We start from the raw sequence: 26,749 nt of genomic DNA on the forward strand, positions 1-26,749 counted from the left end.
GGCAAAATTTTGAAACGAGCTGCAAACGTGTGCGTGTATTTCTTCGACCACACTGGAGTACCACCACCGCCGAAGTCTAAGTGGCCGATATAGCCGTTATCTGTCGGAACACTGTGACTGTACCCTTCTGATAACGCAGCAAATGGACGTATTTGATGACAGTGAGTTCGAACCCGCGCAGGTAGGAAGGCGCATTCCGATGTTGCATATTGCACAAGTGCCTTTCGACGACGTTCGCCGGACGCTCAGTCTACACGTGGTGGTGATAGGTTTTGGACGCGTGCGTAAGCTCGTACATTGATCAGTAGTGGATCAGTAGTAGACATCTTGAGACGAGGAATTCTGCGGTTTGCAAAAGTTCCGATAGTGTGACTGTGCGCACGTGTTGGACCACTCGTCCTCACCGGATGTGTGACGTGAGTGAAACTTGATTCATCGGCAAATTCCGTGAAATATTCAACTCAAGCTACACTTTAACCCAGCTGACTGCCAAAATCATACCCAGTTTCATAACTTTATCGTTTGAATATCTGTTCCCTGTCCACGGTACACGGTGCGTACTGGTTGATACAGGTAGGGACGCCTTATCAGTTTGTGTGCGACGATAACGATAGGCAATGTTTATCCGTCGACCGACAAGCCATCGCTTCGGTTCCTTTTGATAGCAACCGGTAATAGTGCATTCGATTCCCGGGCATCCTTCATTCGCTTGCCGTTCGTCCAACGGATGGTGCGTAGTGTGTGTTGGTGGTCCGTGCGCAGTGGACTTGCAGCTTAACTTGCGAGATGGGCAGTGTAGCAAGGACGGTGTGGTTGGTGGTCGTGTGTGGTGTGCTAACCGTGGCAAGTGCCCGCGAGGCCAGTGGGCAAGGTGAGTCCACGTACGAAGAATACGATGACGAGAGCCCGTACCAGGGCGGCTACCGGGAGGAGGCGTACTCGGACAGCCTGGAGGACTTTGCCGTCCACGAGGATGTGCTCGATCCGATCACTGACGATGACATTTCTTACTCAGGATACGATTACGAGGAAGCGCTGGAAGACGATGGTGCATCGTCGGTGCGTTCCATAGTGGCCGCACCCGTTACGATCGCTTTGGCCGTGCCACAAGTGAGCCAACGAATCGGGAACGATTCGGATAGTGAAATGGATGGAAAGCTGTCCACCTTGCTGGACGATGGTGGGTCGAGTACGGCACTCCCCATTGAACGGGTGGGGACGGGTGTGCTTGATACAACAACCACCACCCTAGCACCTTTGGAGGAACGTACCTGCCGGGGCCGTGAGGTAAGTGACAAATGTCGCGCGTATTACGTCATGTAACGTCCATTGCTTTTGTATGGAAATTAGCAAGCGCAGATAGCGCTATGTAAACACACGCAGAAGGGTGAGGTTTTGATTGGTTGCCTATGCATGTTCCCAAAAATCATCATCCCCCTCATTTATTGTAAAGGCTTGCGTACATGAGTGGGTATGAGCAGTGTTTATTCAAAGCTGATTTCCATTAAATAACCCATAAAAATCATTTACTTTTTTAGCTTTATGACTGTTGAACACACAGGTACGTGGGAAATGTGCATTTTTGATAGCTAAATCCTGTGCGATTCTTTTTTCTTCATGTTGCGATTTGAGATCTATTTGCAAGAGACTTAACATGGGCCAGTTTGAGACAAAAATGTGCAACATAAAATTTATTATTCGACCATTTTTTTTTTATCAAAAATTAGAACTAGGCAAAAAATCAGCTCGGGGCCCCTTTCGAGATGGGGGCCCCACGCAGTCGCTCAGTCCGCTTATAGGATGATCCGCCTCTGGGCTGAGTGAGTGAGTGAAAGTGACCAGGGGAAACATACGAGACTTGCTGTACGGCATTCGTATGCGCAGTCCTGCTTCATTGCCTGTATCCTTTCCTCTGTACTCGACGCTCCTTTTGTTCTTCTTTTATAAGTAAATAAATTAGATAATTGTTGTAGGATAAATCTGATATGTTTTTCCTACTCTCCAAATTAAAGACACCCATACTAACGCAATAGAAAACCCTGCTTCGCTTTTTCCTTACAGAAACTATCAACCCAACCGACGTTTGTTAGCCGCGATCTGAGCGTGATCAGAAAGTGTTGCCCGAAAGGTGAAAGCCTGACAAACGAATATTCCCACTACGTGTCCTGTAGGCCGAACGCACCGAGCACCAGACTACCACCGGCGATAGTGGCCCAGTTCTATCAGGACTGCATCGAAGACCTGGAGGAGGACATTGAGCTGGATGTGCGGTTCGGCAATCCTTGCCCGAGCGAGGGCGCAATGGTGACGTTTGGGGAGCGCACGAATGATACGCTGTACATTATACAGAATGGGTCGCTGTTGGTGATCTACAGCATCAACGATTATGATGTGTACGATACGTACTGTTTGGATTATGATCGTGAGGATGGCACGTTGCTCGGGTACGTGTGTCCGTCGGAGGTGCGCATAATGGTGGATCTGGTCAAGGGTCAGCTGTTTTTGCTCACCATCTGTCTGATCGTGGCCATCCCCGGGTTGCTCGTCACGGCGCTACTGTACATCATCATACCCCAGCTGCACGATCTGCACGGGCGTGCGCTAGCGCTGAACTGTGTCAACTTTGCGATTGCACTGCTGCTGGAATGCTTCTTCCAGTACCGTAACCGGGGCAAACGGATGCTGATGGATGATATGGTGTTGGAAAATTACGCCGAGTACTTCATACTGGCCACATTCTTCTGGCTGTTGGTGAACTGTGCGAACAATTGTTTCCATGCCTGGTAAGGTTTCCTTTTTATCGATCCGTGGGGATTCAAGGTTGTTTTAATTGAAATTGCTTATCTTTCTGGGGCAGGTATTATGTGCCAAAGGGCAAGAAATTTAACATTCGGGAAGAAAATCAACGTTTCGCAGTGTACGCAGTTTTTGCCCAGCTCATCCCGCTGCTGATTGTATTGGGCTACTCGACGACACCCTCAGGTAAGGGTTGGGAGTTTAGGAGACATCAGGAAACTGTCAAGCCTACCCGGTGTACTATTTCCAGGAATGCCCGCGATTAAGCATTATCTCTTCATCCCGATCGGTGTGACGTTGGGTTTGGGTTTCATATGTTTGCTGGTAACTTTAGTTGGGTTACAGCGGTTGAAGGAGAGTTATTACCACTGTCACGAGGTACGGTACCGCCTATGGGTGGAAGGGCGTACAGATGAGGTGTGCAAATTTGTACCAGTTTCTGGGCGCAAAGTGAACAAAGTTATCTACATGTAAGCAGTAGCGGAACCGAACGCTTAGTGTGAACGTGATTTAATGGCAAAAATATTTGCATCCACAGGTCCAAGTACACGGTACCGCTGTTTTTTGTAATGGGCATCATCTGGACCGTAATGGCGGTGACGTACTACTCCACGTACGAGCTGCCCATCTTCTACGACATTTTGTTTGGCTTCCAGGGTATCCTGATTTTCATCATCTTCGTCTGCATGCCGCGTCCGTGGGATACGATCAAGAGGTGGTTTGTCAGCGAAAACTACTGCGTGTGGATGTGCGCTAGCGATCAGGTCGATCAGCAAACGGTTGAGCAACAGGCACCAATGAGGCGACAGTTCGTACCGGTACAGGAGGCCATTGCATGCCGTGGCGTAAACGGTGCTGCCTACATCCCTGCACCGAAGCAGCTTAATCGTAACAAAAATCCTTTCACCTATCTGCAGGAACTTTAGGGGGGTTGTGGTGATGGCGTAGCAGATTTGTAAATATTATCAGTTCACGCACTGTACGTGCGTGAACACTTGTTAGTAGGATAACGTATTATGGCAGGATCATTACGGATAGATACTGGGCATTACATATTTTTGGTCGCATTTAGAAATGGGACACCTGCCAACTCTTGTCGAGGTTCAATGTTTTTCAGATTTAAACACTGGTGCCAAACATATCAAATAGATACGATCTACTGATAGGGCTGGACCGGAGTTCAAATCCCATCCAGAACCGTACCCCCGTAGTGTGAGAACTTAATTTCCAACTACGCGTGGTGTCAGCGCAAGTCTAGTAAGCCATTCGATGGCCGGCCATGGTCAAAATAGGTTAAGCCGTTAAGCCAAGAAAAAGAAGATTTTGTTGGTCGAAGAGTTAAAAAATAACTTTTAAATAATTCCTTGCAACAATAAGCTCAACTACAGTTGTCTTACAAAGGTTTGTACAGTAATGAACGTAAATGTTTAAAGTGTCCCATCATTTAAGTGTCCCATCATTTAAATGATTACCTATTGTAATGTCGAAAACACATGACGTTTAGATTTTAGAGAGACCTTAAAATATCTACAACCTTGAGCTTTTATCGTACCGTATTGAATAATACGGTACCGGGAATTGAAAGCGGGAATTAAACATAGGCTTAAGTTTACCAACCTCGCTACAACTAATTCGGCTTTAAGGGTAGTTAAAAAATCTGTTGCTGTTCGAATGTGAAATGAAATAATTCATTTAACTTTTATTTGTAATTCGTCAAATACGAAGGAAAACGCGTGTACAACGTTCTGTCTACCCGGTTTGTGTGGGTGTTTGAATTAACAAGATTACCAACAGAATTTCTATACGTGTTTAGTAGTAGATTTTTAAAATTCTAATCGTCCAGTATTCGCTTCTAAATTGGCATTCATGGCTCTAGTGGTTTCGCTTGACTGACAACGCTGAATATTGCCCGCAACGACTACAAATGATGTCGTTGTTAATTATTCTTCTTTAAGTATTTTACAACTAGTTTCTGCCAGCAACACAGAGATTAAGGAAGTAGTCCTTCTCTCTATGTGTGCAGTTGTGTGTGTGTGTGTTTGTCTGTGCACAGAGGCAAAATAAACATTCTTAAAAGCATAATAAAAACAAACCCTAAAAAGATACAAAACAACGAAATAACCCGACTAATCTGTGTACACTATATAGAGTTTCACATATAAAAAACACAGATACAGACAAACACTCAACAACAGCAAAACTATATCCGGAGAGCATCGATTGGAAAGAGCATTCGCGTAATCAAAATGGCTGCAAAGTTTCCAGATATATCTTCTTGAGTGCTTTAGACAGCTAGCATTTAAAGCGTTATCAAACCACTCGAATATTCAAGATTGGAGCTGTAAAATCAAGTTGTACGAATGGACAAAAAAGAGACCAACCTCAACAAATCGAATTAAATCCTGTGAATAGTGATGCAATGGGGTATATAGCTGCTAAAGCTGCTGTTGCGCTGCTATGTTGATAATTTTGGTTATCATTATCCTAGCTAAGCTTAATGCGATAAGGCCTCTCACCTAATGCAACGTCATCCCACACAGTCTAGCTAACTCTGTATGCTAATTGGAACGAGGCACAGCTAAAAACGAAACCAAAACCTCTTCCTCTATTGACCTCTAACAGTGGGCGATTTTGAGTGTTTCATTACGTATCTCTAGCAGGTATCTCTACGTAACATTATCACGCACTAGAGTTGATTGGAAGGATAGGAAAAGTTGTAGGAATCGGTCTGCCTGACTGTTTTAGCATCGTTCTTCGTTAAGTCGTACTGTTGCGACCTAGTACCGTTTGCGCCGCGATCAATCAATTTCGTCGAATGAGGGCGATGGGCATCGCTTCTCGACTGCAAACGAGTCGCTAATGCCGACCAACCCGGTAACTCCACGGGTACCGGTGCTTTGGAAATAGAGCAGCTGGTATCGCGAGTCTAGCGGAAGGCTGACGTTTTCCGAAAATGTCAGCTGCACCGTGCGGGTGTTTTGTAGATGTTGAAGCTGCTGCTCGTTCAGCTGGTGCTGCTTGTCCTTGTACGTTTCCGTGTACTCGTACGCTAGGTACTCGCTCAGACTAGTGAAGTTTTCCTGCAAACGAAAGATAAACGAACCGAATGTGTTAGAATTCGAAATTCCACTCCTGCAGCCAACAGCAACTCACCCGATAGATACCGATCCAGTCGGCATTACCCTCCTCGAAACCGTTCGGGATGACGTACTCGATGGTGTTCGGTTCGCCGACCAGCCACAGCTCGATCGGCTTGAACGTAATCGTCCGCTCGGTCGTATCCTCGTACACCTGTCCGTAATCGATCAGATCCGTGACGAGATCGTCGAAAGAATGCACATCGGTATTATTACGCATGGCGAGCTTGTAGCTAAGCCGATTGTTATGCTGATTCCGGAAGTGTTCCACATTGTACTGAGATTTTCGATTCACCTGCGCCGCGTGTGTGTGTTTGTTATATACGGTGGGCAGGCAGGCAGACAGGAACAAAGCAGCAGCAAAATAAATCCCACAATATCCCAAGCCAAGGCACGAAGGGCAGGCAGACGACCATAGGCACATGCAGTTAGTTTCACGCAAGTGTCAGTGTGCAGTGCAGTGAAATACCAGAAATACCAAATTATGCGCATTAAATAGAACAAAAAAAAATTACGGTGCGGTATTTTGGTTATAAAGGGTTGCGATGAGAAGCGAAAAAGAGAAAGAAATAAAAATGGAAAACATTTACCAAATAATCAAGTCAGAAAGAAAGAAAAACACGGATAAGCTTCGAGCAATTAATATAGCAGATTGGTAAGAAAATTAGTATGGATAATATTGGTTAAAGGAGTAAAGTAAGGGTAGTAAAAGTTAGCAAATTAATTGTGTTACACTAAAGCTAAAGTGTTATTTTGTTTTCAATCAATAACAACACAAGAAATGCATGAAAATCACTTCTATTAGTAGCTACAATGGTGTTCAACATAATAACAGTGGTACGTGGCTATATTTCACGAATATGTTTAATTCCTGTATATTACGATCCTGTTTTGACTGTCTCGCAACACTTTTTTCGTTAAAATTATAGAAAAAACTATCCTTAAAACATCTGCTGGACTAAATGCCAACACAAATTTTCCTACAAATATTTGAAAGATTTTTGCTAAACATTTCACTTATCGAACTGAAGTCATTTGAACTTGTAGTAATGTTTTAGGGAAGGTAATAGAGGATGCCGCTGTTTTTACGAGAACACAAATTTTAGTTTTTGAAAAAATTAATCCCTTTGCTCTGTTTATCTTCCTTCTAAATTACTTTTAGAACAATAAGACCGGGAATTATTGATCAAAAAGTCCTTTTGATGAAGTAAAAATTACTATTTACATAAAACACAAAATTGCCATGCAAATGAAAACGATCCAAAGCTTTATACAGCACGTTTGGTTATTGGTATGCGACACACGCGAACACGCATCACGAACTCACCCTAGCCTCCCTGGGTGCGTCCGCCTGTTTGGTGCTGTGCAGCGCCGCAGGACGCCGTTTCTTACGGCGTATCGTCTTAAGCTTCCGGCTAGCCGTGGTGGTAGCGTACAGATTGCCATTCTCGTCCCGGCTAGCCTCCAGCGTACACTGCACAGCCGCCCGTGTTGCCGATGTAGGATTTAATTGCATGAACCACGTGGATGGTCATTGCCCGATGGAGACAAGCCAGATGTTAGGTGGATGAAAAACACAGAGATCGAAACGGGAAGCAAACACCGAACCATGGTGAGGGGACACACAAACACAAATACACACACACATAGTTTGATTAGATTTTCGTGGCATTTTTCTTCTTTGCTTAACTTGTTAGTTTATCTCATTGGGGAGAAGTGAAATTGAATTTCCATGCTTTGGCTTCAATAATGAGCGATATGCGAATGATACAAAGAAAGGGGAACACACACACACACACACACACACACACACACACGCGTATATAAAAACATTCGATGAGATACGAGCAGTCCCGAAATAGGACGTCTTTGTACAGTGAAAAACACTTCCGGAACGATGATGTGAAGAAATTTGGAGGTATGGAAAACGCGTATCCGAAGACGTACCTTTAGGGTGAACTCACTCGTAACTGGCTTGTGATCGCTAATACTGTAACTTGGATGGCTTTTGTACGACGTTTGCTCTACCGTCAGACGCACATTTCGGTAGTTGTTCTCGTTCACCGCGTACAGTATCCGATCGGTCCAGGCGGGTCTTCGTCTACAATGCGAAAGAAGAGTTAGTCGTTATCCCTTGTTGTAGGCCCATTGCTAGAACTCACTTCATATCGTAGTCATTGCTACCGTGCTCGAACTTAAACGTTGGTGGAAACTGTGGTAATCGCTCCTGTAGCTGACTAAACGCACGACCCTCGCGTCTCACTAGCAGCAGCTGGTCCTTCTCGATCAGCTGCTTCAGCTCGTCCCGGGCAACCATCGCACGGATTTCGTCGGCGGATGTGGTCGCTTCGCCCGTTAGGCGAAAGTTCAGATCTCCGAACCAAAACACGTAGCTGAGGATGGGATTCAATATCAGAGGATTTTTTTTTATGAGGCAAAATTCAAATCAATCTTACTCATGATCAAAGATGGTTTCCTTTGCTTTAACGTGAAACTTTTGCTCCTGTACAATCCGTTCGTAGTCATTGATTCTCTCCTCCAGCATGTGATCGTGTGCGGCCAGATGTGCATTTACCAGGCAGATCGAGCTGCCGTACACGTTCAGACGTATGCTCACAGCACCCTTATTACCCTGTAAAGATGAGACAAGAATGTTTGAAATCCCTAGTAGTATCCCTAGTGGTGATCGCTTCTTACCCATATTCCACCCAATCCAGTCCGGGTGTACTCCGTCTCAACCTGCCGCAGATGAAGCAAATGTTTCCGCCGGGCAAACACCGATAGCAGCAAACCCTGCATCTGTTCCGTCTTGATCACAACGAAGTCACGCTCCTTCAGTACCTCCTTAAACTTTTGTGTCCAAAGATCATCCTTGAACAGATTGTACAGAGTGTTCTGGGGTTGGGCATTCACCTCCTGCAGTCTACAATCGAACGAGAGAAATGAGAAAGAAAATTGTAGGATTTCTGCTTCAGCTAACTCGACCATGACATTACTCACCCAATGACAAAAAAGTCCGGTAGGGCCGTGTCCTGATCTGGGCGATTCTCCAACCCGAGCAATTTGTTGAGGGAGATGTTTTCCGGGAACTTGGTGCTGACGTTCCATGTCACGATGTAGATTCTGAGTGCGAGAGGTAAGAAACGGACGAGACTTTAAGGTTAACAATGACTGTGTGCACAGATTTACATGTAGAGGAAATATTGAACTAAAATATTGTTAGTAAGGATTTCTTTTTCTTTGTTTCCCAACGGGTTTGAACATAAATAAAGTTCGCGTGCTACTTAAAACATAATTGCTGTTGGGAGTGAACAATAACAGGCTCTTGCATAAAGCGCATTAGCTGTCCGAACGGCGTATAGCGTGTCTTTATGCTTGCCACACAAAAGAAACATCATAACTGGCCACTTCCTACATCATTCCACAATGCCATTCCACCTGAGGTGTTCCTGGCCACGGTAAACATTATGTGATCGTAACGACACACTTCTCGCGGAACAACTCTTCGAACTTCGTAGGATTGATGCATCCGACGAGATCTTTGCTCGATCGTACCACTAATCGCTAGCTTTACCTGCACGCATTATACGTCCGGTGGTCCTGCTTTACTGGGTACGACTTCCGACGCCTCTTCGAAGACTTTCGTCCAAACATTGCGTCTGCCAAGTATATTTGCGAACAACACAAGGCGATCGTTCGATTCCGGTACCGTCGGACCCAAATCGAGGGCAAGGTCTTTTTTCTTCTCTCCTGTTTAAAATGCAGTACCAACACACAGATTACTACGTGGGGCCGTTTCTTTCTCACAACAGCTTCTCCTTCACAACGGGCCTGATAGGCGTCTGCACGTGCCCAGTACCGATCTTCGACTGATCGTACCCGTTCCAAGTGCGTGGATTTCCGTCGGTTGGTCGGCCGCGTGTAGCCATCGATCCGGACGGTTCAAGTAAGTCAACTATCGATGGCACCGTGCCGCCCGAGGAAATGCTACGCACACCAAGAGCCATCATTCCGAAAAGAGAAACAAACTGCCACCCCCCTTCTCTCCCTATTCCCACCTATGCTCACCGTTTTTACCGGACACCGTACGAAACACGAAATTGACCGATAAAACACGGGTACTGGGGCGCACACGCACTGTGGTGTGGAGTTGCGCTGGCTTTTTTCCGCATGCAACGGTTCGCGCGTAGGAAAATCGGGGCGAAGAAGCGCTCACGGCATGGTTGGCGCTTTTCATGGTTTTTTTTGTGACGGAACAGAGAGAGATAGAGAGAGAGAGAGAGAGAGAAGTAGACATAGACCGGAGGGAGAGAGAGAGAGAGTGTCATTATTGCGATTGGATAGGCATTTTTAGGCGCCAGATGCAACTGTGTTTGATATAATCGTAACAATTGCATCGATCGAGGGTGAATCGAAAAGTTACTATAACAATGTATAAAAATATGACAAAAAAGGATAATATTTTACTATCGTTGAGCCGTAATTGAAAGACCTTATTGAAGACCTAATTATAATGCTTTAAAGTTTCACAGAACCTCTCAAGAAATCTAGAATTTGACGTTATTGTTGTCAAAATGGCTGGCTATCCGTTGGACAATTTTGTTTGACTCGATTTAAATTTTTTTTTTGTCAACTCAGAACTAAGGAAAAGGTTTTGAATAGATTATTTTGTGCTTCTTTGCATTATTTTTTGCTTTTAATTATAGCTTCTCTGGCCATCACAATCTAGTTTTAAACGTTTATTCGTAAAGTTTTAAACAAAAAGCGTTTATTTAACTGAGTTCCATCATGTTCGATGTATTGCATCGTTTTGGTTCAGTTTTCAGTCATAATCAATGGTATTTTATTGGAATAAATGGTTCTAAAGTGGTTACTTCAGAAATTTGACATTTTTCATCTGAATAAAATGCTTATTTTAACGGGTTTTTATGTAAATTAAGTTTTAAGTAATGTCAATTTTTTAAATCCACGTATCTCGTGCACCACGAAAGACGGATACTGTCTGTACAGCCAAATATCCCTCGTCTGAACAAGGAGTAAGAGACCTCAACAGGATTTAGAGCAGAAGTTTATTGGAATTCTTCTGTTTAATTATTCTTTTAGCTTTACAGTTCCAAATCAGGCAAGAAAAAGATCGATTCAGATGGGATTTGATTACCGTTCCTGCCGCGTGAATGAAAAATTGTCGCCAATACTATTTATGCTACTAGGACATCCAGTACTACCGGGATTAAAACGTCAGTCAAGACGTGAAGACGTCGAGCTAAAAATAAACAGTGAATATCGCTTTTCTTTGGTAGATAATTAACTCATATGCATATAATATGTTCAGTAATTCCCATCGATTGTATTATAAATTCGTCTTCTTGACATAACGTCCTACTAGGTCACGCCGATCCAGATCAACTGCCATGTCCGCCCGATTATTTACAATTCTTTGATTGTATGACCATATTTAACAATATTCTCTTACTAAGTGGGCTGTCAACTGTTGTCAATCTAGAGATTTATTGGCTAAACTATTGCTAATTAAGCTTTTCGTGGGTATACTAATAACTCATTGCTAGCATTTAATCATTTATAGTAAAACTTAAATAATTAAATGCCAACACAAAAACCAACTAACTAAAGCAATGCAGATCGTAAAACGTTGGACACGTTGCATTGAACCGCCGATGACCCTGTGATCGATGGCTACGAGGAAGTGTTGCCATCGGCTTTTCCTTCGCGTGCATTAACGCAAAATGGAAATTTTACCCACCAAGCTACATTAATTTGAACCTCTCCACACCCGTATGATGGATGCAACCATCTACCGGATGGTTGAAGGCACACGAGCACATCAAAACCAGCAGTACTCTCCCACCTACAAGCACGCGGGCAGCTGTTTACGGCAGCATTATTTTTTCTTCCACTCTTCCGGCCGTGCGCATAGAAAGATGGGAAACGAAAGAAATTTTGGGCAGTTGGGCGTTTGTTTTTATTCCATAAAAATAATGTGCAAAATGCGGACCCTTGTCTTGGAGGCGCGTGCATCCTATGTAACGATAGGTAGGCGATTTAAATTGCAATGACTGTCCGACATCGAACGCACCACTTACACAAGAAACAATTAGCGGCGCATTAATGGTTCGAAAGGGAAAAAAGTGAGAGGTGGAGGGGGGGAGAGGGAGGTTTAAGTACGTCCTGCGATTATTTAACACCGGCATTAAACGTGCAATAACACTTCAGTTTAATGAGCGAACGGAAATGGTTGGATGCAATTGCATCCTAGATCTTATCGCTTCTTGAGCGATTTGCAGACAGAGCAAATCCGTTGGCATTGGAATTATTGCGTTTCAATTCTGGCTACTAAAATACTGAAGTGTTAATCTACTTACAAGTTGAATAAGTTTTTTTTTAATATAATTTTCTCTTACGAGCATAACAATAAAACGGACTAATAAACGGTCCTGTCACCACCACTATCTGTAGTAGCGCCAATAAGTACAGTATCTAGAACCGGTAACGACTCCAAAACATGGTCTTGGTACAAATTTTATGAGAACCTAGTAGCCAACATTGGAGTGCGCATTTATCAGTAAGAAGAAAAAAAGTCAGTAAAGAAGCATGCACGAGGACGGCGATGAACTATGGGCTGTACACTGATACTCTGGACATGAGGCAATTGGTTATTTATACATTCAATTACTCTAATTGAGATTGGAGTAATGATGTTGATGCGCCAACCAGAAAGGTTGACATCGAAACGTTGATTGACAGACAAGTACGAGAGTGAAGAAATCGTGCGGAATGAATCGTATGTAAAACTTGTTTAGAATAAAATTGGAAAATTATGCTTCAAAAGCTGCTTTACAGCGCCCAGAAACGGAACTAGCAATAACACCAGAAAGAACAGAACAAAAAATAAACGATATGAAACAAACAAGAAGTGAAGTGAAATAATAATTTTAACATGAAAAATGCAAACAAAATAAGAAAACGTTCATAGAAAAATTAAAGACGGTAAGACGTGAATATAATGGTTAAAGTTTGAATATTCCCGATGGTGACACCAAAAAATGAAAAACGGTGGTCTTTTATGTTTCATAATTTAGACAGTTCCAAATATTGGCAGTTTATTTTTTAATTTTATTTTAAAGTCTTTGTCTGAGCTTAGAAAAAAAAAAAATTACAGTCAAATTTTATTTCATCAATCAAAATAGCAATCTTCGATAGCGATTGCATTTTTTTTTATTCCGGTAAAACAACCTTGCCGAATCGTCAGCGATAATCGCAAAATAGGCCTCTGTTCTGGCGATTTTTAATGACCTTTTTTGGAGATTTACGAACGGAAAAGTCCAGGTTCGAGTCTGAGTAACATATATTAAACTATTTTTAATTATGCACTGTATTTTTCCAATCAAACGGTTGTATTGAATCAGAAACACAAGAAATTCTTTTTTTCAGAAAAATATCTTAGCTTTAAATACTGTACTTCATAAGGAGATTGTATTACAGGATGCAAAGGAATATTGTTAAATGTCAACCGCATTTTTAATTTCTGTAAAGGGCGGTTTCATCATTCCATGAATATTTTGTTTCCATAAATATTAAATTCTATTCGAAACAATGTTTTAAGTCCAGTGTTCTTCAAACTACAAAAAGTAATATGGCAAATGAATTTTCAATGAAAAAGTCCTCTACTGAATGTATTAATGCAGTTAGACTTTTGAAAATAGCCTCTAAAACACTTTAAATTTATGCACACGTTTTTCATAGACCAAAACTAATAGAAAAAGGACATTGATAAACAAAATTGTGGTGCATAAGAACAAAGACTTATCAACCCGACTGTGACTAGAGACATTTAGCAGAGATAGGAACGACCCAGTATGTCTTGTCGCACTATGCAATAACGTTAAATAATTAAGCAAATTCTTCCGACATCTCATCCACTCTCACCAACAGTTGCATTCCAAGGGACAATACCCTTTGACCGTATCATACCGCCAGTGAGAGGATGGAATCATGATTGCTAGCGAACACACCATCAATTACTTGGATCCGATAACGAGGCAATGATGTCACACACGAATGAAAATGATGATAATTGGCAGCAGGGAGGAGGTTGGGGAGGTGTGCCGTACCGGCACGTAAAACCCATCAGCACAAAAATAGCTCGGCCCAATACTGCTGCTTTAAGCAGTAACAGAACCAGTTGGATGAGCATATAAATAAAATCTCATAAACCCTTGCACAAGACAACGAAAACGTTGCTCTCCAGGTGTTCCGCTAATGGGGAACACGACGTGGAAGGGTGAAAGAATCGGCGACCAGCGGCTCGATGAATTATAAATAGTACACACGCAAAATCCAGGCACACCAGTGAGAGCAGTTTAGTTGAGAGCATTATTGACGGAACCGGTATTGACCTGTTGCTAAGAAAGGTGAGGTCAGACCACCCTCTAAACACTGCGCTTGAACAGGCCACTTCATTAGCGAAGGTAATGGCCCACAAATGGCCCACAGGCGGGTCTGATGCCATGCGCTTAGTCATCTGCAATCGTATCGCCGCGCAACGATGAAAGCAGTACAAAATCAATACCCGTTTTTGGCATCGTCGTGAGGAGACCACGGGCCTATTTCCTTCAGACGAGCACCAGCAACTGAAACACGAAACTCCGCAGGGATGCCTTTGGAATGCACTACACTACTTTCTGCATCGGGGCGGTTTTTTGTTCCTTCACCGAGCTGTAGAAGCCGACCGACGCCTCTCATTCATGCAGTAAATAGCAGTGTTTGTGTGTAAGCTTTTGCGCTTTTCTTTTACGCGTGAGGTGTTGGCAAAAGGGCTATTCCCTGGATTCGGAAAACACCACCAACCGGTGCCTTGATGTATTCAGGTTCAGGTCAAGATCGATATCCGCACCGAAAAAAACAGGGGGGGAGGGTTACATATCGACATTACCCCTTCGTTGACAGTCGACACCGAGCTGACAAAGAAAAGCAAGTGGGGCCAACTCGTATGCTTCGTGTGCTAATAATAAACACCTCTTGTGGAGTGGGATTAAGTAGACATTTAATTGCAATCGATCGAGTTTAGAAACGTGCCCACGATTCTTATAATGCTTGGAGCGCTCTTAATATTCTAATTAACTGCTTTTCCCTTCGCAAACAAATAACAGCTCGTGATAGCATTAAGTACGTGTTGGCTTTTCGCTTCCAAAACAGCACACGGCATCAAGTATTGTGTAGTTGCTTGAAATTGTGAGCAGCAAACCCAGCAACACGGTTCACACGCTTTTCAACGGCGCGCGCGTTGATGCAGCAAGTCCAGCATTGCATCTTAATGCAGCATTTTCCCGGTTTGCCGGACAGCCACGTGAAGCGAGCCTTCGCAGAGAGGAATCTCATCAAGCGTGAGCCGGATTGACGTCAGAGGATGGGCACTAGCGGATGGTAAAGGGTGTCATCCGAATGCTGGAAGTACTGCTTGTTACTTATGTAACCGAACCAAGACAGGCGGCGATAACATTATGTGTGCATATCTACACGAAAGCTCATTTTGGGTGCGATAGCGCACTGTCCAGGGGTTGGAACGAAGGTTTGGGAATAGGAAGAATGATTTTTGGAATTTCGATTGGATATTATGTTCTTTGCGCTGCCATAAGGTATGTAATGGATGCATCTTAAGGTATGCTATCTGCATTACTTCTATGTGACTTTACACGGTAGCGCGGTGTTTGTTTTATTTTTTAAATTATTTTCCATGTATTTTTGGCTTCGTATCGTAGTTTTTCGAACAGAAATTTGGTTGGTTTTTCCCCATGATTTCCCAGGTAGTTTTGTTTTCGTTTTCGTTCTTTCAAACGCAGTTTTTACGGGCTAGCAGGTATTTTTGATTTGATTTATTCGTTTCAAAACACCTATTTTTCTTTTTTTAACAATAAAACAAACACTGTAAGATATGGATACAAACTTTGTTCAAGTAACTAGAAAAGGATAAAATTGCACGTATCTCCTGGACGTATTTTAGCACACTATTAAAATACACTTTGTTACTTAGAAAATCTCTCCTAGTAAAATATCTTTTAACTAACTTTTTGGAAGAATTGGATAGCGTTTCGGTACTTCTTTTTGGCTAAATAAGCTTCTGGGGTCACACCGGCCATCTAATGGCTTACTAGACCTTTGACTTTGAAGACCAGCGCCGCTGGCACCTACACAACCGGGCCTTTTCGGTACTATGAATTGTGTAAGAATGTTTGCCTAAAAGAACACGGTTGTTTCATAAATATCTGAGAAATCGTCAAAAAAAAATAATAACATAATAATAAAAAAATACAATAATTCTCGGATATTAATAATTCTGGTTCTGGATTGTATGCAATACACCGACTTTCAAAATAGCGATGTGATAGTACTCGTGTTACTTTATGTAATATGAGTAAGTATAAGAGAAATTTGCTTAATGCTTTTAGGAGAAAACATTTGCTAGAAGATAAGAATTGTTCGTACAGTTGAAAACAATTGGAGCTTTTACGAGACAGTACGCTAATCCTTGATAAAAGTCGATGTCATCGACATAAATTCCTCAAATAAAAAGTATTTTGGTTACTGTAATGCAGCTATTTATTAAAAATGGTCATAATAAATGCAAGAATACTGATAAAAGCACATAGTTTGATGTTGCTTGACGTATGTGATTCGTCCCATTTATTTGAATATTTTACGATAAACTGTGCTTCGAGAATATAAAAAATTATTTTAATGCATTACATTGGTACATGGTCATGGATTAGTAGTAATAAATTTAATGAAGTTCAGACTCATAAATTATACATTAAGATTTGTTATGCGAACGCCTGGTAATATATTTGACGCCTGGTAGTATGCAAAATGCATCTATTTTAAGAGATTTTCAAACAGCTAATTTTTCAACGTTTCAATATTCATATCAAGGTTGAATCTGGTAAGTAGAATGACTGATTGCAGCGATGTAGTATCTTTTGTTTTTCTGTTTCAAATAAAACAATCAATAAGCTTAAAGATAAACGATTGTAAAACCCATGAGAGCACCTTAAGTGCTGGTTACTGATGACCAGTACACTGAATAGATATTTTTTCCTTTCCTTTTTGGTTATTGCGCCTAGAAGTATGCAATTTTCAGTATTTTTATTAGTTTATTAATTTATTTAAACAGTTTTCTTTTTAAACGCCCCAACGTAGGCTTTAGTACTGCGATCTGTAAAATGGAATTTTCCATTTTAAAACCTATTTCTCAAAGCGTCAGAAAACCTTCAAAGCGTGTTCCATGACAACCCCTGAGCATGAGTGCTCTTCGGCCGAGGATCAAAGCGCTGACCAAACATATCAGGATGATTTGCAAGAAAAGCGCGAGACGTACCGTTTGGAATTTATGCGCCTGGTCGCGAAAAAAGTGATGAAGCGATAAGTCAGAGCCGGTGGGCACGATAACGGAGGTGGGCTCTTTTTTTTTTTGCTCACTCTTCAATACCACCTCATCACGATACTCATAAACTTAAGAAGGCGACGAGGAACTGCAAAAAAAAAATCAATTCATCCTCCTTCCTTGTGTGATAAGACCGTTCCGAAGCCGGTGGGTGCTTATCGCCGAGCTATCGTCGAGTTGCTATCGTGTTTTCCTGGTTTTCCAACTCTGTTCTCTCACTGTGCATGACGTGTGCAGTGCAGTGAAACCGGATCGATAGGGCACGACCGATGTCAAGGAGAGCCTTCTTTAAAAATGGTTTGCTTTTTTTTGCAGAAATCAAAGAATTCAATGCAGAACCCAGGTTGGGCTGTATAGTTTATGGTTATCGACCTCGAACGGCTAACGTTTTGTGGTGGAATTTGAACGATCCAAAAATAAAGCGTCAATCCATTTTATGGACGGATTGGATTATTGATCAAAGAAACGACTCGGAACTTTTTGGGAGGGGTTTGAGCACGCAAAACTGTTTTTTTTTTATGTTAATGCCGCTACTCAAGAATTACGTATAAAACAAGGATCTACTCACTTCACATTCCAGTTGTTATCACAGTGGCTCATTGTGTATCCGGTCGATGAGTCCTTCCGCTCTGTCCTTGGATTGGTAACGCTGGAAGAACCACTTGCCAGTGGCGTCGATGTTGTTCCCTGTGGATAATCCAACGCTTTTACGATTTCTGGTTGTTGTGCTGCAGCTGCTTCACCATCGACACGCAGGACACAAGATTATTAATCACAACATTCACTGATGGGGTGGATTTTTTAAATGTTTTCCACAAGAACTCACAACTGCGAAATCATCTCATACAAACACACCTACAATCAAATTAAAACCACTAAAACCATATAAAAGCAGATGTTCACATAAACGATTAACAAAACTTGGGGACCACGCTTGACTGTTCGATCGATCACTAGCGATGGGAATCGTTCGAAAAAACCGACTGCAATGGACACCGTTTACCGCAAGGGTGTTTCAAACCTCACGTTGGGATAAAGCCTATATCTTATCGCACCGACCACCGACGAGGTCCGAACCGCGATTTGAGTTCGTTATCAAATAATTATCGCTTACGGTGGTTTGGTCACTGAGAGACGTAGACCGCAAAAAAAATGTACTCCCATTTTTTACGATTAAATAGTACACATGAAGATCGTTCCAAAAACTTTGATAAAAAAAAACGAGTAGAAATTGTTGCACACAACCGCTGCCACCATACGAAATGGACGGCATCGTATCTATGAACGACCATAATAAACACGTCAACATTTGGCCTTTCGTTCAAGGTGCAGCACGAGCCGCCGCTCTTGGACGTTGACATGGCGATGGCGATCACGATCGTGTGCCGGTTAGCTTTCAAAAAAAATCTCACAGTCAAGGTGAGTTAGTCAGCCGGTTGCATGACAGCGTGATAGTGACCATCCGGTTCTCTTTCGTCCTGGACACTGCGCCAAGGCAAACTGGGTGGCTTGCTCGACCGTTTAGCTGCAAGCCGAGAGTTATCACGATTCGACATTTTATTCGGAACGAACAAGAAGAATGTTTTGTTTTGACAGATGTGAGGGATATTTATTTTTCAAAAATAGTTTACTCTTGAGGGATGATCGTAATTTACTTCAAAGATATAATATTGGATTAAAAGGCATTAATAATCGGAGTATTGGTCCCAATTCTATCCGAACCGTTCCGCTGTAGTTAGGACCAACTACGTGGACTAAGAAGACTAATGAGCCATCCGATGGTCGACGTGACAAGAAGAATTAGTAGAGCCTTTTTTTGACGCTTGAAGTTCTGACTGTCGAACTCTAGCATCAGTTTGAACTAGTTTCAGTTTAATGTTTGTACTGTTGACTTGCTTCAGAAGAAAGTCCTGGATACCATTCACGATCGAGTACCTCTATTTGCCTATCGAGGCTTTTCTAAAGGTTAAATTAACGTCTTCATTTAATTTTTTTTGCCTACCATATCTGCTCTGTCTATCTGGAAGACCTGAAAGAACTGTACGAACTGGGTGGACCGGTGTTATTTTCATGACATAACCAACGCTCCAGAACCAAGCTAATAAGAATAGCTGCATGAAAGTGAGCAGCAGAATTTGGCAGAGTCCTGCCAAATTCCTAATTTTTTTCATTACTTTTTATTCATGATTGTTGGTTGATAACATTATCATTGGCTAAGCTACTCTTCCGGCGGTACAAAACAAAACTATTAGTTCTGTTGCTTTAGACTTTGACTTTGTTTTACCCTCAGTTGAATAGTCGGTCCAGCATACTAAGAATCGCTTATCGGGACGGGACCACAATTCTGCTATGTTAATATCGTGGATGGTCATCGGATACCTCGAAGTTAGAGCCTTCCTTAATACTAAAATCGAATGTCTAACTAGTATAAGGGTTCAAAGATCAACACTCGAATGCCAAACATCAGAATGTTTGGCATTCGGCATTCCGTTCTGATGTTTGGCATTTGAGTATTGATCTTTGAACCCTAGTAATAGATAGACATTCGATTATAGTGTTAAGGAGGGCTCTAACTTCGAGGTATCCGATGACCATCCACGATATTCACATAGCAGAATTTTGTCCCGTCCCGACCAGCGATTCTTAGTATGCTAGACCGACTATTCAGCTGAGGGTAAAACAAAGTCAAGGAAAGCTAGAAATGTCATACCATGACCTCTCGAAGTGCCAAAAAAGGAGAGGAAATGCTCTAATTACTCTAAATTGCTGAGTTACTATTTTTAAAGGTTAAGGAATCGTGCAGAAACAGAAAGAGCGTCATTTCCTTCTTCAAAATGTGTTTTGAATGTAAACGTATTCATAAAATAGCTTAATTGCACTTGTTTTGCGCCTAAAGTTAGACAAATAGTAGAACAAAAAATCCATCTAAACTTTTCTTGCTCTCTGTTTTGCGTTTCTTCACATGTCGCACGCGTTCAAACGAACCGAATGCGCAGTAACATTTAGCAAAGCATTAAGAAAGACAAAAAAAAAAACTGCGTCAATTCATCTGCCTCTGTTAACAGCTCCTATCATCAGCTTAGTTGGTACAGAATGCCGGTCGGATCCAGCGGTACGGTGCTGCATACCTTCTAACCTTGAATTAGTGTTTTTTTTCTTCGAAGAAACACCTTGAAAATGGAACATATTTAACTAGCTGGTAGTTATTTTGCTATCGGTTGCTATTCGAGTGTTTGAATTCGGGTCGCATCTCACAACTAGCTTTCGGTAGCGTAGCAACTAACGCATCACCGCCTGCTTACTAAAATGTTTGCGACCGTTTATCGTCCTAAAGTGTGTGTCTGGGTGTGCGTTTTTTTTTTTTGTATTGCTATGGATACGATTGGTGGAGAAGGCAAAGGGGCAGTTACTACAACCTGCTTCTATGGGGGTTTTTATTAGCTTGTTTGTGAGGTTTTTTTTCTTTGTTGGTATGGCTCTCCGTTTGCAGGAGGACAGGTTATCGTGCAATGATGTTGCCATTTTTCGGTTCATGTTGCTTCAACGGTAAACCATCATAATTTAATATTGTGTGTACGGAGAGTGTGGCGTGACTCTACACAAACGTATACACCCGGATAAAGGTGGACGATTTGTGTTTATTGGTGGTTGATGTCTATTTGGTCACAAAGTAGCACACTTCGATTGGCAAGCTGACGGTGTCTTCCCTTGTAATATGTAACCCTTTATTGAACCCCGTGGAAAGGTGTTTTCGTTCACAGAGATAAGCACAACACATTCACTACAGCAACATCGACCGACACATACACTCGTTGCGCCCCAATAAAACGAGCACTGGTTGCGAATGAAGCCACCCTGGTATTACAGCCAATTAATTCTCGTATGACTCGCGGTGACGGCGGGCGACGACCACGGTCAATGGTGTAGTAAAACCGCGTGTTGGAATCTATTTTTATATTCTCCCACTATTTACACAGACCAGACGCATAGGCCAAGAACACGGGAATATCACATTTTGGGGTGGTTTAGAACGGCTTTCTTCTTCTTTGCTGACTGATGGATTTACATTTTCCCACGATTGAAGGATTACAATTTCTTACACTTGTTTTACAACTTGTACGGGTTTTGTAAATTAGGTCACGCAGCTCACAACATTTCAGTAAGCTTCAGTAGCAACACAACACAAATATTAGGGCTACTTTGTAAGAAAACAATAAACGAAACCCCACCTTCCTTCACACTCACTGGCATTACTTCTTTCCCCTTTACACACACCGATCGGTTTGATGAAAATCAAAACAAGCTGATAATGCTTGTTGCCTTCATTTAGAACACTGTCTTTGTGCTTTTCCTGCACGGCGGTAAATACCTCAACTTATGAACGGTTCAACTGAACACTACCACTCTGCCATACTAATGCACTCGGAAGCGATTTTTGGGGGTTGGTTTCGGAGCAATACCCGCAGTGCCGCAGGTCACCCGAGTGTGTGGAAATGGGCAAACGAATTTACACTTGCAACTTTTTAAGACCGCGCAGAGTTTCCACCTCCGTTCTCGACGAGCAAGAACATGAAAATGATGTTTCGGTACAAAATATAAACAAACCATGCACTCTGGGAATGTTGTGCGGTCATTCGATACTGACTGCAGAGAAAATAAAATGGATAAATAAGAAGAAATTGCACCTAACATATTGTTAAATTGCACTTAAAATTAGTTTTTCTTGTTTTAAGGCTGATAAGCAATTTTAAAATGTATTAAAATATTTTAAAACAATGTAAAAATGATCATTCAATAAAGACATCCATTGCGCAATGAAAAGACCTTTGAAAGGAGTTTTGAGACAAGTTCTCAATCTCACAGCTAGATGGCGCTAAACTAGATGATGATTTTGAACAGATTTTGAAAAGTTATTAAACGTGATTCCGTTACCATTGTGTAACTCATACATTTTTTTGGCGTGCATCAAATTAATAGGATAAGATTTAAGTTTTTTTTAACCTTTTCAATACATGTGCTAAGAACTATCTTTGGTGGTATGAGCGAGCAGAGCGAGTGAAGGAAAATGAGCCGCCGGACATCTGTCTCACTAAAGTTTATCGTAAGCGACTGGTTTGTCCCTACGGGTACCGCGAACTCATTGGCTGTTCCAAAAGGAATAGAACCTGTATTAGATTGGACGCAGCCGCGGTCACCCTGTGCAGGTCAAGAAGAAGGAAATTGGCTTTAAAATAAGACTAGAAGAACAAAAATTACGCGACAGGTGAAGGTGGATGAAAATAACTCTTTACGAACACCAAGTCAAGGGAAATGGAGCTTACTGTCCCGAGCCAGAGAGCAGAACATTTTCTGTATTCTTTTGAATTTGGTGCCATCCGAGAAATGGATGAGACTGAGCTATGGACTCTGTCCAAAACTACCAACGTTCGAGAGGATATTCATTATTAGAATTTGTTGACATAAGCGGGTCTTTGCGACCTGCCGAAGTGCGACAAATAGGGCGGTCATTAAAGGTGTTGTTCGCCCATAGGATTAACCTATGGGCAGAGTGGGCTGCCCCACCGGTTACGAGGAGTAAGGAGTCTCCAAATAAAGCTGTATGAGGCGACCTCCCTTCGGTCATCCTGTTTTGCATTTAGATGGTCTTCGATATCCCATCCTCCTAAGGACTCATGGCAGCTTGATCAACTGTTGGTATGACCGAGAAGGAGAACGGCAGTAAAAGAAACCGGCAGTACTCCAGTGACTGCAGATCAAACAATTGACATTTGGTTTCGTAGCTCGGGAGTGTTTCAGATAACTCACTAGGAGTGAATTAGGAAACAGCGTACCTGGTGAAAGACCGCTGCACAGAGTTGATCTGACCAGTAGGCAATACCGTGTCTTCAAGCATTAGGACTTAGCCTTAGGTTTAGCAACACACGTAGCCGTAGCGTAGCCTTCCTTTTTGAGACGTACACAAGGCCGTACGGAAACATTCAACAAACAACGGCACAAACAGCATAGTGGCGCGAGTACTGATCTGAGATAGACGACAAGGAAGGCTTCAGCATGATTAGATCAAATCAGACTTCCACTTGCTTGAATTAGCAGTAACATACACCTTATTTAGTAAATGTCTCTGAAACTTTACTATAAAAACTAAAATACAAACCTGATTCATATATGTTTCCATCCCCAAACACCCAAAAATAACCCACCTGAACACCTAAAATCGTTTCTGATTTTCGCTATTTATTCTCATAGAATTTCTTACACGCTATATTACTTCCGCTCTAGTCTTCTAGCACGTTCGTTGCCTTTACGAGTTCACTTAAAATCTAATCTCTCTATCTCTCTCTCTCTATCTCTCTCTCTCTCTCTCTCTCTCTCTCTCATTCTAGTCATCAAACCTCTCGGTATCCTCGGGATAAAAAGTAGTAAAGTGAAGGCCAAAAAATACGTAGCGACGGTTACCGCAAAACCCTTTTCGTTTTCGATTTTCCTTCATCTTCCATAAACTCTAATATATACACAGATGCCCGCCGAATGCGCATTCAGTCAGGCTTCGTACTTCGAGTGTGGCAGCTGGTTTCGTTTGCTTTTTCGTTTCGTTTATTTAGTGAAGGAAACTAACAGTAAGAGGAAGACTGCTGGGTAGTTCCAACATTTCGCTAGGAGCTTTTTAGCTGATGCTTTAAAAAACAGAGTACTGTAGGGAGTATTTTTTTCTACATTTTTGTTGTTGCTTAAAACCTTCTAGTTAAATCGTAAAAAAAGAGTACCATCCATGCCACCTGGGAGTGCGGTTAAAACAAAACAAACAAAAAAAGAGGGAAGAATATCTGTCATGGCTTAGCATAAACGCCTGTGAAATGGACACTCCAAGTGGGGAGGGGCTTTTGTTACTCTTAAATGGTAAGAGAAAATACTACTACTACTGCTAGAAGCGTTCCTTTTCGCTGATGAAACTAGTGAAAACGTGTGTTGTATTCTACTATGTATCTAATCGTGAAATGAACAACGAGTTCCCTATCAACTATATATAAGTATCCTTCCCTATCTTGTTTGCTTACATCTGGTGAATCTCATATTTCTTTCTGCACCGTTAATGCGACGGCTCACGAATCGAAACATTGGCCAATGTGTGTCTTCTCATTCTCCAAAAAAAGCCGAGCCGAAAACGAATTTTGTTACTGTTGTTGCCGTTGTCGTCTGTCCGAGCAAACATTTTGTACCGCTCGGTGTACCAGGGTTTCACAGGGTTTTCGAGCCTTCCTCTACTGTCCCTGTGCGTGTCACCGTGGTTTCTCTTCTCTGTGGTGCTTCACCGTTTTGCCCTCTAATTTCTGTTAGCAGTTACCGTAGAGAGATCACATTTTCTCGTTTACTCTGCGAAAAAAAAGGGGAAGCAAACTTTGAAGTTAGTTTTTAATTCCACATCAAAAGGTAAGGCTAAGCATATACTTACTAAATTAACTAAATGAAAACTATCGGTCCCAATTGGCAGTTGGAGAGCGCATGTCGGTCCTCGGGATGTGGTTCGCGTGTTTGCCCTCGTGTCGAATGGTTAGCGGTGGAGCGTTCGTTGACATTTTGCTGGATTGGGGGTAAGGAGAGGGGTGGAAGGAGGATTGGAAGTACGGAGGGAGGTGGGGGTTTGTCTTATGCATCTAAAATCACCACTTCCGCCAAAACACTGGGTCAGCGCAGGGAACGGAAGCATCCTTAGTACGAGTCTCACCAGCCCGGACGCACATACATACAAGCGCACGCACACGAACATACACACACACACACATATATACGCACACATACACATCTTAGCTCCTTAGTCCTAACTATCTAGCCCTCGGTGGTGGGGTTTTCAGTTGCGGTTCCTTCCATCCATCCGGCACGGCACGATGTTTGGTGTTCTGACATTTGCCACCAATTAGTACATCATACCCGGATGGACACCGCCACCACGTTGGAAGTACACGTTCGGGTTGCTGCTCATTGTCTGCTCGAGCGTGGTGTACAGATTCGTCTCATCCGGTCGCATAAAAAGGCCTGCGGGTGAATTGGGAGAAGAACGAGAAGAATAAATTAGAATTTACGTCGCTTTAGAGAACAAATTAGACAATGTTTAATCATACGAATTAAAAGAAATTTGATTACAATTTCAACCTAATAAATGTTGGTTCAAACGAGAGCTATTTCTAATACTAAAAATGTCAGGATTGGTTACTACTACTAAGGCTAGTTACTGTGCTGCAATGAGACTAGGGAGGACTGAATCTATTAGCATGGTAACGGATTAGCGATTGTTGAAGATCTAAAGTGTGAACCTAATTTCTTTGAACCGATGATCTACTGAAACTCTTCTAAATAGAGCTAGATTATAACTAGTGCTAGTTTAAACCAACTAGAACTGTACTTGTACGCGAGTAAATTAATCGAGGAGCTCTTCAGTCCCACCAAATTCATCCCCGAGAGATAAAGTTGAAGATCTCAAGGCACTACCATTCACGATGGAGGTAAGTATATTGAATCTAGAACAGTTTCTGGTCACCCTACATTTTTGTTAGACGGCTAAGTGTATCAGAAGTTAATGATACTGTCGTCAAGCACTTAGAGACTTATTAGAGACTTATGTCTTTTCTTTTTTATTCATATAGAACTGGCACGCCGTATCGCTACTTATTTATCATTGGAGAATAATTAATCAAAAAATGAATACGTCTAACCATTACTGAGGTTACGAATAATATCACGATTAAATGGAATTCACAACTCGGTTTTTGATTAAAATTGGAAATAGAAAAATAGAGAAATGATAATTTAAGAAGTTCGGTACGGTACAGTGGTAGAAGAGACAGTGGCGCCGGCCTGAACACGACAGGACATCAGGCTTAAAATCGCATCTGGATCGTTTGGCTATTCAACTATGTGGTATCAGCGAAGATGATAGGGCAGGACCGCATATCGAATCCCATTCGGACCGACCATAATCAAATCAAATCTAGGAAGGTGGTAACGGTAGATTAAGACCTTTCGAGGAAATAGAGTAAAGCATACAGAAACCAGACTAGACCAAGCTTAGGAATCACTTGAAAGAAGTGGGTTAGAGTTAACAGTTTCTCACTTAATAAGTTGGAGGTTTAGTTATGGGATTAAATGAGGAATAAATACCAAAACGGTTTCGTATAAAATAACGATATAGACTTAGCGAACCTTTTATTATTACTAATTATTAGTAATGTAATGTAATTACATTACCCGTTGGTGTAGGCGACATCGGCACTGGTCTGCAAGCGGCAAGAAAAATCGGGGTTCAAATCCCATTCGACAGACTGTGAGGACTGGCTATCGATCGTTATGGTATCGACAAGTCTAGTAA

At 42.1% G+C, this 26,749-nt stretch overlaps 3 protein-coding genes across 6 annotated transcripts in view; 1 reads left to right on the forward strand and 2 right to left on the reverse strand.

Annotated features, from left to right (window-relative positions):
- Positions 1-786: 786 nt before the first annotated feature.
- Positions 787-3,722, forward strand: LOC126568691 (probable G-protein coupled receptor Mth-like 14). The gene is made up of 5 exons (XM_050225207.1): positions 787-1,287; positions 2,062-2,783; positions 2,858-2,982; positions 3,047-3,266; positions 3,335-3,722. Exons 1-5 carry the CDS (start codon positions 787-789, stop codon positions 3,720-3,722), a joined length of 1,956 nt encoding a protein of 651 aa, XP_050081164.1.
- Positions 3,723-5,575: 1,853 nt separating this feature from the next.
- LOC126568078 (phosphatidylinositol 4,5-bisphosphate 5-phosphatase A-like) lies at positions 5,576-18,130 on the reverse strand. 4 transcript variants are annotated; one of them, XM_050224493.1, is made up of 9 exons: positions 17,957-18,130; positions 8,934-9,056; positions 8,631-8,856; positions 8,390-8,565; positions 8,096-8,326; positions 7,881-8,034; positions 7,261-7,407; positions 5,950-6,228; positions 5,576-5,876 (listed from the first exon to the last, which is right to left on the reverse strand). In XM_050224493.1, the coding sequence occupies exons 1-9, from the start codon at positions 17,986-17,988 to the stop codon at positions 5,595-5,597; spliced, it is 1,650 nt and encodes a 549-aa protein (XP_050080450.1). In that variant the 5' UTR covers positions 17,989-18,130; the 3' UTR covers positions 5,576-5,594. The 4 variants fall into 4 exon arrangements, with proteins under 4 accessions (XP_050080450.1, XP_050080449.1, XP_050080452.1 ...); XM_050224492.1 differs by having other exon boundaries at positions 8,934-9,086; XM_050224495.1 differs by lacking the exon at positions 7,261-7,407 and having other exon boundaries at positions 5,950-6,087; positions 8,934-9,086.
- A 7,170-nt stretch (positions 18,131-25,300) lies between these two features.
- The window catches only part of LOC126567925 (uncharacterized), a 44,596-nt gene continuing 43,147 nt past the window's right edge, over positions 25,301-26,749 (reverse strand). The window contains exon 3 of the mRNA XM_050224292.1: positions 25,301-25,419. Coding sequence (XP_050080249.1) covers positions 25,301-25,419 — 119 coding nt within the window. The remainder of the gene's footprint in view (positions 25,420-26,749) is intronic.

Source organism: Anopheles maculipalpis, chromosome 2RL (genome assembly GCF_943734695.1).
Source record: "Anopheles maculipalpis chromosome 2RL, idAnoMacuDA_375_x, whole genome shotgun sequence".
Taxonomy (NCBI): domain Eukaryota; kingdom Metazoa; phylum Arthropoda; class Insecta; order Diptera; family Culicidae; genus Anopheles; species Anopheles maculipalpis.